Genomic DNA, 17,873 nt, shown 5'->3' on the forward strand with positions numbered 1-17,873 from the left:
CCTTTCTTAGTAACAAAACAGCTGTGTGATTGTTGGGAACAGCCTCCTCCATTAGAGGAAAACACAAAAAAGGAAAGCTCAGCTTAAGCCCTGGGTGAGTACATACCATCATATGCAGAGTGTTTGTGATGTGGGGAGATCTGGTACCTCTGCAGCAGTTGGTTTATGTATGCTGTCTCTCTTGGGATTTGTGTATGTTGAATAGGATTGTTTCAGGACTCAAATTATGCTTCTAAACCTGCTAGACAGCTGTGGGATATGCTATAACAATCATCAAGCACTTTGACTAAGCAATTTTGACGTAATACTAGGGCAAATATTCCTGCACACCAACATAGAAATGAATGAAACATTTTTTTTCAGTTGTTTTCTCAGCCCCTGAGGTATTTTCTTTTCTACTTGTTTCAACAGCAGTGCTAAGTTCTACAGCTCTGGAAGGATGGTGGAGCAAAGAAGGTGCTTCTTACTTCTGTAAGGGACAAATAGAAGAGGAAGGAGGTCCTAATTATTGGCCTCTCTTAAGTATTACAAGATACCTGACACAATCCCAGGCCTACAGGAGCCATTTATTGTAGTGGGAGCCAGGATCTTGCCAAACTAGTTGGCACCACTTAAAATAAATCAGGATTGCATCATCATAAAAGATATGCAGATAAAGAAAGTTATTATTCATACTTCATACTGACTGAGTCTAAAAACAATAAATCCAATTTCACTAAAGACAAGGAAATTAAATCAAGAGTGATTTTGGCCGTTTAGCTCCGATATCTGTGTGACAACATGTGCTTCCGCTGTAAACATCTGCTTTATTTTTTTATTTTCTTTGTATGACAAAGTTCAACACAAGGAATTAATCCAGAAAAGAGCAAAAGCTTTTCACAGCAGTAGACAGGGAAATCACAGAAGTACTTCCCTTCATAAAATGTTAAAGACTGAGTTTAGTTGTGTCACAGAGCTTTTATTTCCAATCATTGAAGTGGGAAAAGAAAAAAAAGAAAAAGATAAACCACTGTCCTACAACTTCCCCCAAATTCATGGCTTTTTTTTTGCCAAGTACTGTCACTTATGTTCTTTTCATTATACTAGAAATAGGCTTAAGTGCACATCATGTTCTTCCAAAACCTTAGAACAACAAATGCATAATAATCAGATTGAATACAACTAGTGAATCTGATGTCTCTAGCTCTGCCTTTGAAAATATGCCCATTAAACTCTTTCTGGAGACTTACTGCCCATTGTGCAGTTGTCACGGTTCAGAATCTAGTCATATCCATTAGTCAAGCGCAGGTAATCTTTTCAAAGCTCTAGGACGTAAATATGTATCTAAATTCACCTAAATTCTTGAAGATAGAGAAATAATATGAAAATAATACCTTCTTGGACTAAATCTGATTTCGAGGTACTCTAGAAACGTGTAAAGGAAACAAAAGATTGTCCCAGGGTAAAAAAATTATGTGAGGGACTAAAGACATACAAGACAATTAGTGGTTGGCTAAGTACATGCCGTTTTAAGTAGTACATTTTAGTGGACATGTTTAAAGGTTGGCTAATATCAAGTTTATAAATTCAGATTATTTTTAATACAAAGTCTTCAGATGCTGTACAAAATTCCTCTATACGCTTATCAAAGTATGCATAATTATAGGACGATTTGCATCTTTGAAGAAAGTCGGCAGAACACATACGGATTTAGGAACTGACTGCAGGTATCAGACATCATTGCACTGAAAAATAGTACTGGGACAACTATCGTGTGTGAACTGAAGGACAGGAAGAATTTCCTTATATCTGACGAAATTCTTTTCCCTCATTCACTGCTCCTCCACTATAACTTGAAGAGCAAAGTTTGTGCCTTTGGAATGCAGCGGATTGCCCCAAGTGTTACAGGATTGGATTTTTTTTCTTCCTCTCCTCTGGGGACACAATACTTCTGGGGATTTCTCACTTCCTTGACAAACTGCACGGTTTGACTGCTGGGTCCAGTACAGCATATGCAGTTTATAAGAGCAGTGCATTCTTTTGCTCTCTATAAAAGAAAATAAGTCACTAAAAGTCTAAGGAAAATGCCAAATTCCCAGGAAATAAAAACTTCTGCTGCCTCTGTGTGCATGTGGGTGTGTGTGAAGTTTAATAGCTTTTGAATGAAGTGACATTTTTATTGCTTTGAGGCATACATGTATTGCAATAGTCTTTATTATTTTGGAAGATGGACGTGTGAAGAAAGAAGCTCTTATAAAAAGATAGAAGTGATGTTACATTGAATAGAAAATATTTGCATTTCATTTGTTTAAAAATAAGCTATTAAAATGCATCATGTGATTCTTCACATGTCAGCCCGGACAAAAGAAGCAAAGATGCCGTCTTCTTGAGAAAGCAGATTCTCAGGCGTATCATATTCTAAAATGTTCCCTCGCTTCATGACGATGACCAGGTCTGCAGTTAGGATGGTGTGAACCCGATGCTGCCATAAAGAAAAGCACACAGAAGTTTTCATTACGATAATTTTCACTGCAGTTCATTAATGGGTCTAATCCAAGGCATACCAATATGGTGAAAGGCTATCCTTGTTTACAGTGGTATTTGGAGTAGTTCCTTGTACTAGATCTTTAATCTGAAGAGATCTCTAATTACTTTACAGCTCCTGGCATTAAGCCTGAAAGTACTTCAGCATGTACTTCACTTTCAGTCCGCTAATTGCCATTATGGGCAGCACAGCTGTTTGAATAAAACCTACGGCACCACTGAAATGTATCTTCCTCTTTAGGAAGTGTCCTGGTTTTGTTAAAAACAAGTTTCTCTTTTAGTGAATTTGTCTGTCAGCTAAAGCCTTCTTATTAGCTGCATTTTCCTGAAGAACCAGATACATGTTTTGGTAAACATAGCAATGGAATGTGAAGTTATTGATAACTAATTGATGCACCTCTCACGAGAGGGGCAAGGAGAAACAGGTGACCAAGAAACTGACCAGCAGAGTATAACATCCCATTCACATGAATACTTCATATAAAAGTAGGAAATCATGAGGATCTCGTCCCTTTTTCCTTATGGCCGACATTAGAAGAGGACCTTGCGAGTCGTCCCTGCGAACTGAGGCCTAGTGAGAGACTGAATCCAGCTCCGGTTGGCTGCAGAGTCCAATCCAGGACTTTGGGTGCCGGCTCTGCAGTTGCTGAGACTTTCAAGATTGGTTTTGTATATTTTGTATTATTTTCTCTATTCTTATTAGTAGTATTAGTAAAACATTTTTAACTTTTCCAACTCTCTTCTCTCTGTCCTTCTTTCCTTCCTGATCACCTGTCCTGAGTGGGAAGGGGGGAGAGGGAGGGGCTGAAAGGGGAAGCTGGCGAGAGGGGGTTAACAATACATCTGCCATGGTTTTATTGTCACCCCACAATCTAAACCCTCGACAGGAAGTATGGGAGAGAAACATCCTGGGTATGCGTTGGCTGTCAGGTGGCTTAGTGTCCTGCTCCGCTCCTTGGTCCTTCTACCCTGAGTGTGTATTCTGAATGCATCTGGGCTGTCTCCTCCTGTAAATCAATTAGCTCCCTCTGAGATTAAAATTGTGTGCGCTACAGGGAATAGCTTAGCCCCACAGGCAACAGGAATGAAACGAGGCTGAGTCCGATTTCAATGCTGTATGAATACAGCCAGTCAGCTATAGATAGGACGAACTCTAAAAGTGTGGTATTTCACTATATAGGCTGAAGGTCAGGCATTACTTTATGGGGTGGATTCCTCTAACATGATAGTTTCAGTGCTGGTCTAAGCTTTAGTTAAATACGATTAGCATAAATAGTCATGAAATTAAGCAAACCCAGGAAGCACACAAAACACCTTCTTGCACTGTCATCTCAGAAGTTGTGTAGTAGAAAGGAAACAGAGAGAAAGGAAACTAAAGAAGTGAAAATAACTACCAAAGAGCCAGAAGTCTCATGAACAGTGTGGACTGAGAGAGTCTACTTGTGAGTCTTCACCAAAGTGGTGAACAGGCCGTCCTCTTTGAGGAGTAAGTTTGAGGCAGTGTCACATTCAACTAGAGAGCCCTCAGAAAGGACTAGGACAATATTGGCATCCAAGATGTGAGATACCCGATGCTGGAAAAAAAAAGAAAAGAAAAACAGGTGGGTGAAAGAAGGATCAGCCATGAATGAAGACAGGAAGGAAATGAAGCCAACTCTGCAAGAAAAACTAAATATTAGCATGTGCCATTTTGCTTGAGACACCAACTTTGGCAAGGCAAAGCAAAAGAAAAGTGAGATTCCAGTCAGAAGGAAAACACTGAAAATCTAAACAGCATGTAACTGAAAGAGAATATGCTTACTGCTAGAATCTTCAGCATTTACACATCCAAGAACCTCAGAGCCATTTGTAAACGAGTTAGGTTAAGCAGTTTGCCTGACACAACTGAGTCACTGACAGACTTGAAACCAGAGTCCAGGAGGCATAACTCTAATCTCTATACCGCAGGACTGGATTCCAGACACAGCAAATGAAACAGCTGTTGAAACACGTATTTATCTCATGGATAAAACATCTGATTGTTGAGTAAGTCTCCTGTCACAAGGTGGAACTATTCTTAACAGTATCCACTGTATGTGTGTGCATGCGTATGCATGTATAGGTATGCACATAGATGTGCATACCTGCACAGATATATGGAACTTTTGGGCATGTTCTGTGTCACTAGAAATGGTAGGAAAACAGGAAAAAATATCATAAACATTTAGTTGAATTTTTGAGCAACTCCTGTAGGTTCCTATTTTTAAAACCTTTATCATAAACCAAACTTTTTATTCTGAAAGAGAGAAAAGATAACCCAACTTGAGAAACCACACCCAAAAGATTTAGAAATATCATCTTCTTTTATAAATTTGTGCCATGATTGCAGACACTATCCACACCTAGACTTAAGAGGCAAAATTCAAATACAGATTTTGATGCAACTTTCAATAATGGCTTAACCCATGGGTTCGGTTTCAATCGTCTAGTGAGAATGACTTCAGATTTTCTTGGAGACAGTGTAAGTGCTGAAGTTCCTTGTAAATTCCTTCTTAAGATTGAAGTGTTTAAGTTTGGCCTACTGCAAAATTTCACATTGATATAATAGTGTCTTGACTTGTTCTAGTATCTGAGAATATTCTGACCTTGTGTTTTAGTTTTGGTTTTTGATGTTTTCAGTTTCATATAGCGATATTTAACTAGCGAGAGGCAAGATTAACTGCCTCAGGAATGAGGAAAGAGAGCATTTGCTGGCATCACTACTTACTGCTATTGTTACAACTGTGCGGTCTGCAAAGGCAGTCATCACAACCTTCTGCAAAATGTTTTCCTGTGGAAGGAAAAGGCTTACTTCAGTTACTTCATTCTTTTACATTTTATTTCATGTGTCTTCAAGCACACAAGAGAGAGGACCATGTTCCATACTATCTCTGATCTGTGCACCAGATTCTCAGTAATGAAATGCCAAATAGGGGATTTTCTGAAACATTTCATTTTGTCTTTTTTCCCCTCACCTTAGGCATCAGTCCCCAAAACACATCAATAGCAACAGCTGAAACCAAACACAAGAGAAAGGCAAAAAAGCTGTCAGTTTTTTCTGCTAAAGAGATCCCATGGCTGACATTTAGGGAAGATGATGCCTCCTCTCCTAGTAGATCCACGCATCAATGGTGCTAATCACTATACTCACTGTGGCCATGTCAATAGATGCTGTGGCTTCATCCATGATGAGAATGCTACTCTTGCGGACAAAGGCTCGGGCCAGACAGAACAGCTGCCTTTGCCCTACGCTGAAGTTTTCTCCTCCTTCTGTTACCATTGCATCTGTAATAAAATCAGCTAGTTTGAATGTCACACCACTGAAATGCTGTATGGTCGTACAGTCAGAACCCAGTGATTTTGAGTGGGCATCGTGAAATCTCTGCTTGTGCACTGTTCCAGAGTCAAGAAAAATCTGTGAAAAAGTCTACAAGCATAATCTTGACTGAACACTGTAATGGAGTGATACCAAGAAAAGTGAGCACAGCTTCTTGGGAAAGGAGCAACACGTCATTAAGCAAGTAGTTGGCACAAAATACTTAGCAAATCTGGTAGGCTGCAGGATAATATCATGGTAATATGAAATCCACTAAATATGAAAGGAAATGTGTGAGTTTCCTTCATCAACCAGATCTGAAATGATATGGAAAATGCTCTGTCAATGTTCTAGACAAGAGCTAGAAGAGCCAGATTCTGCTGAATGAGTGGAGGTAAAGCTGCTCTGTTTTATTTCTCTGCTGATAGTCACCCCACTACAATGCTGAAGTGCTGCAGGATTTTTCTGCAATGAGTGGAAAACCAGACAACTCTTCAGGTTTTTAGTAAGAATAATCTCTCTAGGATAGAGACAGAATATTCATTAGGTGCCTGTCAACACCTGCATGATGGTTCAGAGTGTAAGATCCCATGTATCTGTTTATATGTGTGCATGCTTATGCATGCATAATTTCATTATTGGCCTATGTTCCCAGAGAGCTGATTCAGACATACCAAGGCCTCCTGGCAATGACTTGACCATGTTCTTCAACTGAGCAATCTCCAAAGCTTCCCAGAGTCTATCATCGGTGCACTTGCATTCTGGATCCAAATTAAAGCTGCAAAGAAAACCATAAGAGGAGTCTTCCTACTGCAATTACTGTTAATTCGGGTCTTCTGCAAATGAACATTTTGGCATTTTGTATGTCACTTGACTTCTGTTGGACAGGCCGTGAAGACAGATTGGACCGATCTAGGAAGGTTCTTTCCCTCTTACATCCCTTCCAGTTCCACAGCACCCATCACAAACACGTCATGCAACGCTGCTTGTCACCCCCTGATGGCATACACCTACCGGATGGAGCCACTGAACAGTATTGGATCCTGGAGAATTATGGAGAGTCGGGAACGGAGAGTATGAAGAGGCAATTTGCTGATGTCTATTCCATCAATCACTATCCTCCCTGTTTAAAATAACATGCAGAAGACATGTGAAGGAACTGCACAAAGCATGTGACATGCAGGTAGCAGACAGAAAGGGACAACAGCTGGTTTGGGCTGGACTCCAGCTGATGAGGCAGCATGCCTCTGTGACCTCTTGGCAGTGTTATTTAAACATGGGGAAGGTGAATGCATGTAGTCACGCAAGCCAGAGAGAACCCAGCCTATTAGTGATGCTGTTTCTCTGCTCTCTTTCTTCTTTTTTTCCCTCCAAACCTTCCCTTAAAGGAAATGTGTGGCTTCCATGCTATGTGACTGATGACAGGAGCAGAAGGCCAGTTTATTATGGGGCAACCTGAGCTTTACAGCCAAACAGAGCAAAACCAAGAGCAATGTATGGAATTAGCCACATCCTGCGCCCTTCTCTGTTCCCCTTGACTTGAACAGTTGCAGAAGATATTTATTTTGAGATTCTGCACAATTTCTTCTGCATAAAATAGGTATGTATCTGCAATCTATATATAAGAAGCCAAAACAATCCTTCACACTCTAGAAGAAATGGGGTGGCATTAACTTTTTAACAAGAGGTAGATCAGAAAAACAAAAAGGATGTCCTTCTCCAAGGCATTTTAATACCATTCATGCTGGATCCTACAGCTCATTTTCCCTGGAGTATTTGGTTGTGAATTAGCCACACACTGTTCTGCTAGCAGACGATTACTGGAAGCAGTCACATTAATCACTCCTTAACCTAGTAGTTCATTCCCTGACAAGAAGCTGCTGCAACAGCTGGGATACTTGGTAAAGTAAGAGGATTTTTCCTTTTCTAGTCACTACTTCAGGTCAATGAGCATAAGGATCTCATCTGAAAATGTGATTTATGATGTGCTGAGTGTTGCAACTGCTGATATTCAGGCAAGGGAGGTGGGACAAACATACAAGAGAAACTGGTTTGCTGCCCTGTAAGTAGAATAGGGTGAGAAGGGCAGAAGAATTCTCATTCCTTGAATCCTCGAACAAAATCTGGGAACTACTGATCCCACTGACTTCCCCTGGACACAGAAACTTCCTCCAGGTTATGAGGAAGGGATGGGCCAGGGCAAACTGAACGAGGATATGGTAGGGGGTACTCTTAATAGGCTCATTTCTGCAGTTTCCCTGTGCATTACTTCACTGGGCAGCTGTGCTCCTCCTTGGGAAGTAGCTAACATTAAGTTCACCAGTTCTCTCTCCCAACAGTGAGGACCTAACCATGAACTGGCAAATACATGGATATCCAAAGCTGTGCACAAATGCCTCCTCTGTCATTCCCAATTGTCATGATACTGCATTTTGTAGGTTACTCTGTGTGGCCCTGTTCCAGTGAATGACACAATACCCACCTAGCTGGATTACCAATAGTTTTTTGCTTTTATTAGATTGTCAGGGGAACCAAGACTTCATCTGTAGCATGCAAAGTCCAATCGTTTTCAGACTTTCAGAAAGTCTGAATCTGGTTGTAAGACTTCAGCATGAGACATCAGTGACTGCATAAACTTAAGCAATTCCTTTTCGTCACAAATGAGGACATGAGAGAGGGTTAGCAGAAGATGAGGGGGACTAATGAGAATACAATTAATAAGCAAATAGAACACATACAAATGTAAAAAAATAACAGAGACATAAGGGACCAAGGTGGACAACATAAATGAAATCTTGGCTCTAGTAAAGTCAGCTGAAATCTTGTTATGTAACTTATATTAGCGTCACAACCCCACCCAAAAGTGGACCGGTATAGAGGCCAATATTTGGTCTAGCTGAGAGAGAGAAGGATGTGCACAAAGGAGCACAATTAGAAAAGCTCAATTAGAGCTCAATTAGAAAAGGCTTAGGCATTCCCATTGGGGAAAAAATCAGTGAGACAGAAGCAACAGACAACAAAAAGATACAGAAAGAAGATTAAAGTAGAAGGAAACTTAGAGCTGGCCATGAAAATAATTATTATTTGTTTGCACTATTCATATATCCAGGAATCCTGGTCATGAATTAGAAACGTATTACCATAGATACATATAGACACAGAACCACAAAAAAAGCAAGTATTAGCTGCAACATATTTACTCGTCTTCTCACATCCTAATGGGGTTTCCCTAGCAAATGTTCTGCTAAATTAGAAACATGGAAATCTTTGAAACAAAAAAATGACTTTCCAGTAGGTTTCCATATTCCTCTAACAGTACACATATGTATTATAAATGCCAGGGTGCATATTGCTGTATACCAATTCATGCCCATTAGCTGCCACAGTGAAGTTCTGCAGGAGTGAAAACATAGCAAAATATTTCCAAAACTTTTAGTCAATTTCAGCTGTAGTTGTGGGAAACCACAATAAAATAAAAAATAAATATCAAGGGAATGGACTTGTTGAGTTCTAGTTTATATTCTCCTAATATTTTGACAGCTATCATAAATTAATTCAGTTACTCTTTAGGTAGAAATTTAGAGGCTCCAGAGGGTTGCATGTTCTTTTCTCCTATCTCAAAAAATGGCATATAGTTTTGTCAGAGCATCCAAAGAAACCCCCCCAAAAACAAACAAAAACCCACAAACACACAAACAAAACTGTGTGTAACATTTCCTGAAAGAAGCAAGAGCTACTCACAATTGGACCCTTTGTACTTTGAAGGATCAGGCATAACAAGCCCCATTTTAATCATGTACCTTCTGAGCCAGGATATAAACTATCAAAAAGTCTCCTTGCTTCTTCTCAAGAAATAAGGGGGGAGCAGATCAGGAGTGACAACATACTGCAGTGAAAACTAACCATCAAATATGTCCACCATTCTGAAGAACGCCAAAGACAGGGATGACTTGCCACTGCCAGTACGACCACAGATCCCAACCTGCAAAAGAAAGCAAGATGTTGTTACTTACAAAGGGAAGCTGAAAATCAGACTTGCAGTCCTTTGGGGAAAGCTGGACTGGATTGTCCTGCTGGTGAGTGGAAAGGTCCTTCCCAATGGCCAGTGGTAGACACCAGGGAAAAAAACGAAAGAGCATGGTAAGCACACTCCTCCTTTCTACCTCTCAGCATTGTAAGGTCTTGTCCCAGGAACATTTTTAAAACTTCAGCATTTTCACCTGGACTGCAGTGACACTATATGCTGAAATTGTGAGACGTTCTTGCATTTTTACTCAGTTGCAGTCTGGTGATCATCTAATCTCATCTGGCCATATAGGCTCACTCAATGTGAGGGAGATGGACTTGGAAAGAAGTAGGACTCTCAGAAGTAAAACTGATTCCATCCAAGAATGAAATGACATCAGTGTCATTATTTGAACCACTCCCAGGGACCTCAGAGAGGACCATCAGTGTATATAGCTGTCACACACCTTGTTCTTCTGCCACCGTAGGAAACACAATAAGGAAGGATCTACTGCAGAATGAGAACAATAGGCAACTGCTTGACACGGTACCTTTTGCCCTGGTTTGATATACGCCTTAACATGCTTAAGAACAGGCTTCAGGTTGTTTTCATATCGAACGCACAAATTTTCAATCTTGATTTCCCCCTCCTGGGGCCAGTCTTTGGGGACCTGAGAGGGATCTGAAATAGTTACAGAAAATCAAACCAAAATGAATACTGTCAGAGGGTCACCCTTTATGACATTCCCCTTTCCCCCTCTTTCCTGCCTGGGCACCTTCCTTAGGCCACTTGAGAAATGGAGTCCCACTTCCATGCTAAAAGGGAGCTTGGAACTGCCTGGTGGGAATGCCAGCACTTCACTTCCAGATCTTGGCACGTAAGGAGAGAGGGCAGATGCTAAAGTCGCTCTTGGCAATGAAACAGGGAGAAGCCAAACAAGCAGAGAAGAATGCAGTGTCAGTGCAGTGTTAACATGTTCTTTGGTCAGTAACTGGCACAGGAAGGGCAGTGCAAGGAAGGATGTTGTTATTGCCATACAACATGAGCTGTTGACATTATCACAGCTCATATTTCAGCCTGATCTGCAAATACACAGCCAGGTTTTTTCTCTAGTCTAAGGAGCTTGGCTTTCCATGGAAACTTGCTGACCTGCGAGCATTTTGGCTTTGCATTTCAAGGAAAAAATACCAATCAAAGCCAATTTGAAATATGGTGATTATGAACAACAACATGCAGATCAGAGAAGAGATGCTGAGGTCTGATTGCCAATGTGGTCCTGTCCTGTAGACCCCAGTTGCTGCAAAGCATGTGACTGATAGTGCTTTTCTAATTTTATCCATATTTTTGTTTTCTGAATAGCTACTTGGATGTTTCAGTCATCCCATCTGTAACTATACCCTTGTACTTTCTGATGGTATTACAGGGCTATGCTGTCTCCCTGGCATTTTGTAGGGTTTTTTTTAAATAGAGTGGCACGGGCTACATATCTCATAGCTACTTCTGTCTGTCCTTGTCATTCAGATTAGTGGGAGTTCCTACATGTCAATGAGAACAGGTTTGGGTGAAAGGGTTTTATACATTTTGCATGACCAAGTCTATTGTGATTTCACATTACCACATTAAAATCCAAAAAGATTAGAGTGCAATACCCAAGTAGCCATCATAGTTCTCCGACTCCATGTTCAGGAAGCTGTGTACTTTTTTTACTGCACCCATCTGCACCTCCAGATCAGCCAGATTCCTCACCACCCAGTTCAAGTAGTTGGTTATCTACATGACAAAATGAAAACAAGGAGAGGGTTCAGCCTTTTGTCTGTTCATCTACCTGTTTACGAGTAAAGGTTGGATAAGTTTGGAAAAGTCTTTGGCCTGACTCGGCACAGTGGGTCTCTTACTGATGTTACAACAGCTCAAGACTAAGTGCAGCAGCATCAAAAATGTAATAAGCTGGTTGTACTCTAACAGAAATTACTCTGACATAATAATTTAGTGCTCAGTATACTCATCCTTGGTTTTTGAAGGAGAAATATGGAAAAGCTGTAGCTAGAGTTTGAAGATGTGACTGACTAAGGGAATCTCTTGTTCTTGGCATCTAGTAATCAGAACTGAAAGTCATCATCTTTAAATACAGAAACGATCAAAATTGGAAGTGCTGTTTGGAAATACTGCGTTTTCTAATATTTCAAAGACTACAACTAAAGATTAAGAAAGTTTGCTATTTGCATTTCACTTCTGTTTTCTTCTGTGCATATTTAGATAATTCATTTCTCTCTGTGGAAAATTTGAGGGGTTTTAGCATAGAAATATAGGACAAAAATGTAATATAAGCTCAACGGTATTTACTTATTGGTTTTTATTCCCATTTGTAATCAAAAGGATTTGATGAATAGTAAAGGTATTACTTGTAGTAGGTCATAGTTGATAATTTGCTATCTAACAATACCCAGTAGCTTAGAGAAAGTGATCTCTAGTCAAGACTGACTATTTAAAGGCTGAAAACCATAAATTGATTTCCTAAATATTCCTAAGTCTGTATTTAAGTGTTCATATAAAAAAACCAAACAACTGATTTTATTAGAAACAGTTTGTTGCCAAGCACCTTTGAAAACTGAAATACTTTACATGTCTGAATAAAGTTTGAAAACTCAACTTACACAGTAAAAACATTCTATATACAAACATATTCAGAGAAAGGTTTTGTCATTGTGGGAGATTGCTGCATCTGCCAAATAAGTTTATTATGAATAAATCACACTATTATTATGAATAAAAGAAGCCCTGCTTCTTTTCCACTAACCTAACACTGATGCAATAGGTCTACCATAAATAATTTTCACTGAGATTCAGCGATAACATTTCTTATCAATTTAGAGGATTTAACTGCTTGCTTTATCCTTAAGACAGAGTTATTCTAGGGGGTATTGTTGTCTTTGTTGTTCAGAAACCCGCTCATTCAGTGTGCAGTTTTTCAGTCAGGAAGTTACAGAAATGAGCATGTTTGCATGTAAGCTAAACACTTGGCAGAACTGCTGCTTGCAGAGAAGCAGGCTGCAATCATAGAGCTGGCAGGTTTGATAACAGAGCCTGGCATCCCATTATTTCAACCTTCATCACAGTTGTGCCAGAGAGTTGGCAGTGTTTATACAAGGGGAGAGAATAAGCTTATGGATGTCTACTGTAAACAAAAGGCTGGTACAAAGAGTTTACTCTTATCCAGGTCCAAACAACAGGCCTTTCTTAGCTCCAAAGAGAAATGATATAAAAACCTGTCAAGGGACACAGCTGATGATACAACTGCATTCAAAGCTTCATCAGTGTTATTGCGGGGCACCACAGAGTAATCACTTGGTGACTAAAGCATTTCTTCCTCTGCTATGCCAGACTTCAGCAAATGGCTAATTTGCTCTACTTATCTGCTTACAAATAGACTAAATACAAAGTAGCCAAAGATGATGCAGACATCTTCCAGATCTCTGCTAATGGAGCAGGATAACCAGGAATGTTTTCAGAGTGAAGTTGAAGCACTGGGATTGATTCTCAGTTGCTGGCAGATTCTCGCAGTGCTGCAACACTGGCACAAAGGGGATTTAAGGCCACCCTAAGGCAGCTGCTGAGAACTTTCTGTTGCAACCATGGGCTTGCCAGCATTTATGTGCGAAACCAAACCTCAGTGTTAGATTCGTACCCATACCTCTCCTTCATACCAGTTCCATAAAGCAGCCAGTTTTTTGCCATGCCAACCATTATTTCAAAAATTCTTCCTGCCATTATCCTTATCTTACTTTTGTCCCCTCTCTCATGGTTAATTCAGTGATATTTCTCCTCACTATGGTGCTTTGTACTCTATGCTCATGATGCACTGCTTTCTTTCTGCTACCTGTCATGATGAACCGTGCCTACCAGCCTGAAAGGTCCCAATTCCCAGATCCATTCAGAATTTCATGAACAATATTGGGCATTTGAGTAGTTTCCTTCCAAAGGTAGGACTGGCATTTCTGGTTCTTCAGCAATTATTTTATTTGGTCTCTGGTTAAACATTACCCATGCTATGACAGTCTGTGGAATAGTATTTTTTGGCTGTTTTTTCCATGTACACGTGGAACCAACACCGCATTGTGCAAAACAGAGTGCACAGCAGGTCCCCTTATGCATTTTTAATTTTCCTGGTCTGTTTGGGAGCACGCAGGGCCTGGGAATGGTTGTGTTTTTTTAATTGGCTCATAAAACACGAAGCAAGTCCAAGTTGCCCTGAACTTTCTCAACTTTGGCTTGAATCCACTATTTGCAGGACTGTTTTTTTCAAGATTAAGAAAGCTGGAAAATAACCGTGTATAAGCATCTAAAGAAATACCATAAAATTAATATATTGGTCTGAAAGTTCTTATGCTTTGCCTTGGTACATACCGTCAGAGCGTACAGGAGACCTAGCCCCACAAACCCTGAGGTAGGCCCTTCTGTGATGGAAGTGACAGCTGCAGTCAGAACTATACAAGCACCGAGGTAATCCTGGAACGAGAGAGAGGAGGAGAAAGATTCTAGACAACATTAAAATGCTGCAATAAGACAATTTCTTCAGATACAGAGCACTTTTTTTTTTTTTTTTCCTGGAAAAGGTCAGGGGTTTTGATGCCCAACCTGAAACACTCTCATGGAACTTGATACTTGATGAACACAAGTGAAACAGGCCAGTGTATTCTGCAAATCCAGTTGGGCTTGCGTATCTTGTTGTGGTCACCCCAAAAAGAGCAGGTATCAAAAAAATCTAATGAGCACATTAAAAAAAACCCATAAAAATGGCATAATACTGACACCCCTGATTACTACCACTATAACAGATCAGTTCTACTCTTTCCACTTTCCATCAGGTCTTCTCAAACATGGGTTTGCCTTCTCAAAAAGGACAAGTGACTTCACAAAATCCATGAAGACTTTTGGTAGAATTTATACAGGTAATGCTTGCGTTTTACGGACACAAGTGGGCAGACTGACATGAAGTGTCTACATGGTGCAAAGGGACACTGTGCATGGTGAAGGCATCCCCAAGCCTGCTGTACACTCACAGCCTGCAGTGAAATACTATGTGGGTACTGGCAGTGTGGACTCTGAAAGCAGTACAGCTGTGTAGTTGGGGTGCTGCAAACGATCTACTAAGACTTACTCCTGTCACAGCACTTTGAGTTTTGGAGTGACTCCATGGTAGATACCTGAAGGATCTCAGCTCTGTTGTGTGGTGATGACTTGCTTTATAGAAATTTCTGCATAGGCTAATGTATTAGAACAATCTGACTTCTCACAAGCTCTGCAGGAGCTTGAACCCGTCTTCTTGATGTGTACCACAGTTGTGAAGTGAATGCCACGTGTGATCTCATGTAGTTGTCAAGGTGCCTGATTAATGAGACTGTTGGTATTCCCACTCTCCCACTGCTCCCTGAATCATATTTACTTTGGATTACAGGGTTAGCATTTTCCATCCATTTTTTTCCTTCTGTCTGATAAAATCCTGTCTGGAATCTTTCCCTCTGAGATGTGAAATGAAGGCTGCCTAGTTCACCTGTCTGTAAAAAGTGTTGATGAGCACATGACAGATTCAAACATAACATCTGCTGAGGAGTAAATGGACAATGGTTTCAAGTCTCCACCAGCAGTTGGAACAGGACTTCACAGCTGTTACTAAACCCTACGAAGTTTTGAGTGATATAAGTACCACTGTGCCTCTAGGCAGAGCTAAATAAACTATTCCTTGGCATGACTGCATTATTTCTAATGCTATGATGAAACGATATGTATTCTTGGATCAAATTAATTCTGGATGTAAGCAAGTCTAAGACTGTGAGGCATTAGCAGGCACTGCCACAGTTTATTCCAGGATTGGTTATTGCTGTGTTATTTATCTGTCTTTGATTTGGAAGCAAGGTCAGCTTGATCTTGGATGCTGTAGGAAGCTGAAAGCTCCATGCACAAAGGAAAGCTGTGCCATCATAAGAAAATGGAGCACAACCTTATTGCTCTGCCAGTGTACCAGGAAACAAAGGTAAGAATACAGCCTTTGAAGTGAGGATTAATCATGTCTATTATTATTTGTGTAGAGCAGAATCAGGTCACTGCTCTGTTTATTTACTGTTTTCTTAGTCTCAGATGAAGAAGAAAATCACAGTGATTTTGCTTGCCTTGCAAATCAGGAAACCTTCTCATATTCTGTCCCCGAAGAGACCTCATAAAAGCCAGGAGCCTGTCTCACTTGCATTGGCTGTGTTGTGCCTCGCTGTCATTTGTTTTTCAGCTGGACACTAGTTCTGCCATCTTTCTTGATATTGCACAGTACTGCAAATGGCAGAGTATGGGCTCACAGCTGCAGTAAGGGCATTGCAAATGAGGGCTCTGAATTACACCTGGGGGATAAAATCTGTTGCTGGAGAGATACCTCAGGACCCAGAAGCTCAATGGTGCCTAAAACAGCCCCACTAGAATGATGGCACAGTTCACAATACTTAAAAGCCCTGCTCTTCTTTAAAAGTAGTTCCTGCTGCTGCAGGTCTGCAGATGCTGCACAGTAGTAGAGAAGGCTTTATTTCAAGTTATGTAAATGTTTGTTCTTGTGCTCTCCTCAGACGCTAGACATCACAACAGCAAAATATGAGAGAGACTTGTATTTTCTTACTCCTGGCCAAGAAAGCTGAAAAAACTCCATGGGTTTAACGTAGATCTATTTTAAGGAACAGTGTGTATAATCTCATTGTGAGATTAATTCTCGTTATTATCTTCTCTGCATCAGACAAAGTCTCTGTTTGCTTCCAAGGTTTCAAAACCATGGCTAGGACTAAACCGAACGTACCGTCCTGACCTCCAGCCATCTGTTGGCAGCCGATAGAAATAAGTAGGCAATGTTGTTCGTGTCCGTTAGCTCTAGCATACGTTGTTTAAATCTGGCTTCATGCCTGCCAAGAACAAAGTTGTTATATTACAACACATTACACACTTGTACACAAGAGGATGAAGCATTAAACTCTTCTCTCCCTTCCCTCCCTCCAGTCCCAAACTATTGCCCCTCTGCCTTTGCCAAAGTTTGGGATAAAAACTCTTCCCTAAGGACCTGTACCTGCTGCCAGGACTCTTCATAACCAGATAGCACTACACGTATAGCGGGGCAGAATTTGTTCAACAAGCCGTTATATTGGACTAGACTTTGGATCAGAGCCTGCCCCTCAAAGAGACTTCAATGCCAGGGTGCTAGGGACAGGATTTACTTCCCAGAGCGTATCTGCTTTTACAGCTGCAGACTGTGGCTGCTGCTGCCCTCCAGTCCTCTCACAGGCAAGTGCTGCCATGGCCCATAGCTGCTTCTTCACAAGCCACTAGCAAGAGAAGAGCAGAGGGCTCACCTGTGAGCTTAAAATCGGATTTCAGAAGTCACCTGTCCAGCTGCAGGATCTTCAACAGCAGACATCGCTACAGTTTTGAGTAACGCAGACTGTACATTGATCAGTAGATCAATACCGTTCAACTACTCAGCTCAGCTGTTTTCTCAGCTGGTCACACATTGCCTAAGCAACTTGGAAAACTACAATGAGGGAGAGCTGTACACCATTTCCGAATTACAAAAATGAGTGGTGCTACCTCCACTGTCACTTGTTTCTCTCTCCCCACCTACTGCCTGTTATGTTTATAAAACAGTGCAAGGATGACAGGGTGCCTAAAAGCAGAAGTACAACTGGGGAGGGAGGGGGAAATCTCTGTTGGTCTAAGTGTTCTAAATTCATGGCACCTTGCAGTACTTTAGGTATGACCTGCAGCCAGATGGAAACTATTTTGTTGTTTCATATTCTACAGTTTGTTAAATACCCTCACTTGAATAAACTAGTTGGGCCTCATTCAGCAGCTTTATCATCTATTTTGTCATGGCAAGCTCTACTGTTTCAAAGTCTCAAGGCCCTGCTGTGAAGCACCTGTAACCCCTGTTCTGCCAAAAATCTTCCTTTTTTCTTTTTTTTTTTTTTTGCGTTTTCCCACTGA

The 17,873-nt window shown here is 40.7% G+C and overlaps 1 protein-coding gene across 6 annotated transcripts in view; it reads right to left on the reverse strand.

Annotated features, from left to right (window-relative positions):
* Positions 1–792: 792 nt before the first annotated feature.
* The window catches only part of ABCC9 (ATP binding cassette subfamily C member 9), a 75,364-nt gene continuing 58,283 nt past the window's right edge, over positions 793–17,873 (reverse strand). For 4 of the 6 annotated variants that reach the window (XM_082043005.1, XM_082043009.1, XM_082043007.1 and 1 more), the window contains 10 exons: positions 16,696–16,798; positions 14,268–14,369; positions 11,513–11,633; positions 10,414–10,544; positions 9,761–9,839; positions 6,872–6,980; positions 6,532–6,635; positions 5,693–5,826; positions 5,270–5,332; positions 793–2,461 (listed from right to left, as the gene is read on the reverse strand). In XM_082043005.1, coding sequence (XP_081899131.1) covers positions 2,324–2,461; positions 5,270–5,332; positions 5,693–5,826; positions 6,532–6,635; positions 6,872–6,980; positions 9,761–9,839; positions 10,414–10,544; positions 11,513–11,633; positions 14,268–14,369; positions 16,696–16,798 — 1,084 coding nt within the window. In that variant the 3' untranslated portion in view covers positions 793–2,323. Of the gene's footprint in view, positions 2,462–3,917; positions 4,098–5,269; positions 5,333–5,692; positions 5,827–6,531; positions 6,636–6,871; positions 6,981–9,760; positions 9,840–10,413; positions 10,545–11,512; positions 11,634–14,267; positions 14,370–16,695; positions 16,799–17,873 lie in introns of all 6 variants that reach the window. The other 2 variants (XM_082043008.1, XM_082043006.1) reach the window with 1 other exon arrangement.

The sequence above is a fragment of the Streptopelia decaocto genome, assembly GCF_964273445.1.
Source record: "Streptopelia decaocto genome assembly, chromosome: 1".
Lineage (NCBI taxonomy): Eukaryota > Metazoa > Chordata > Aves > Columbiformes > Columbidae > Streptopelia > Streptopelia decaocto.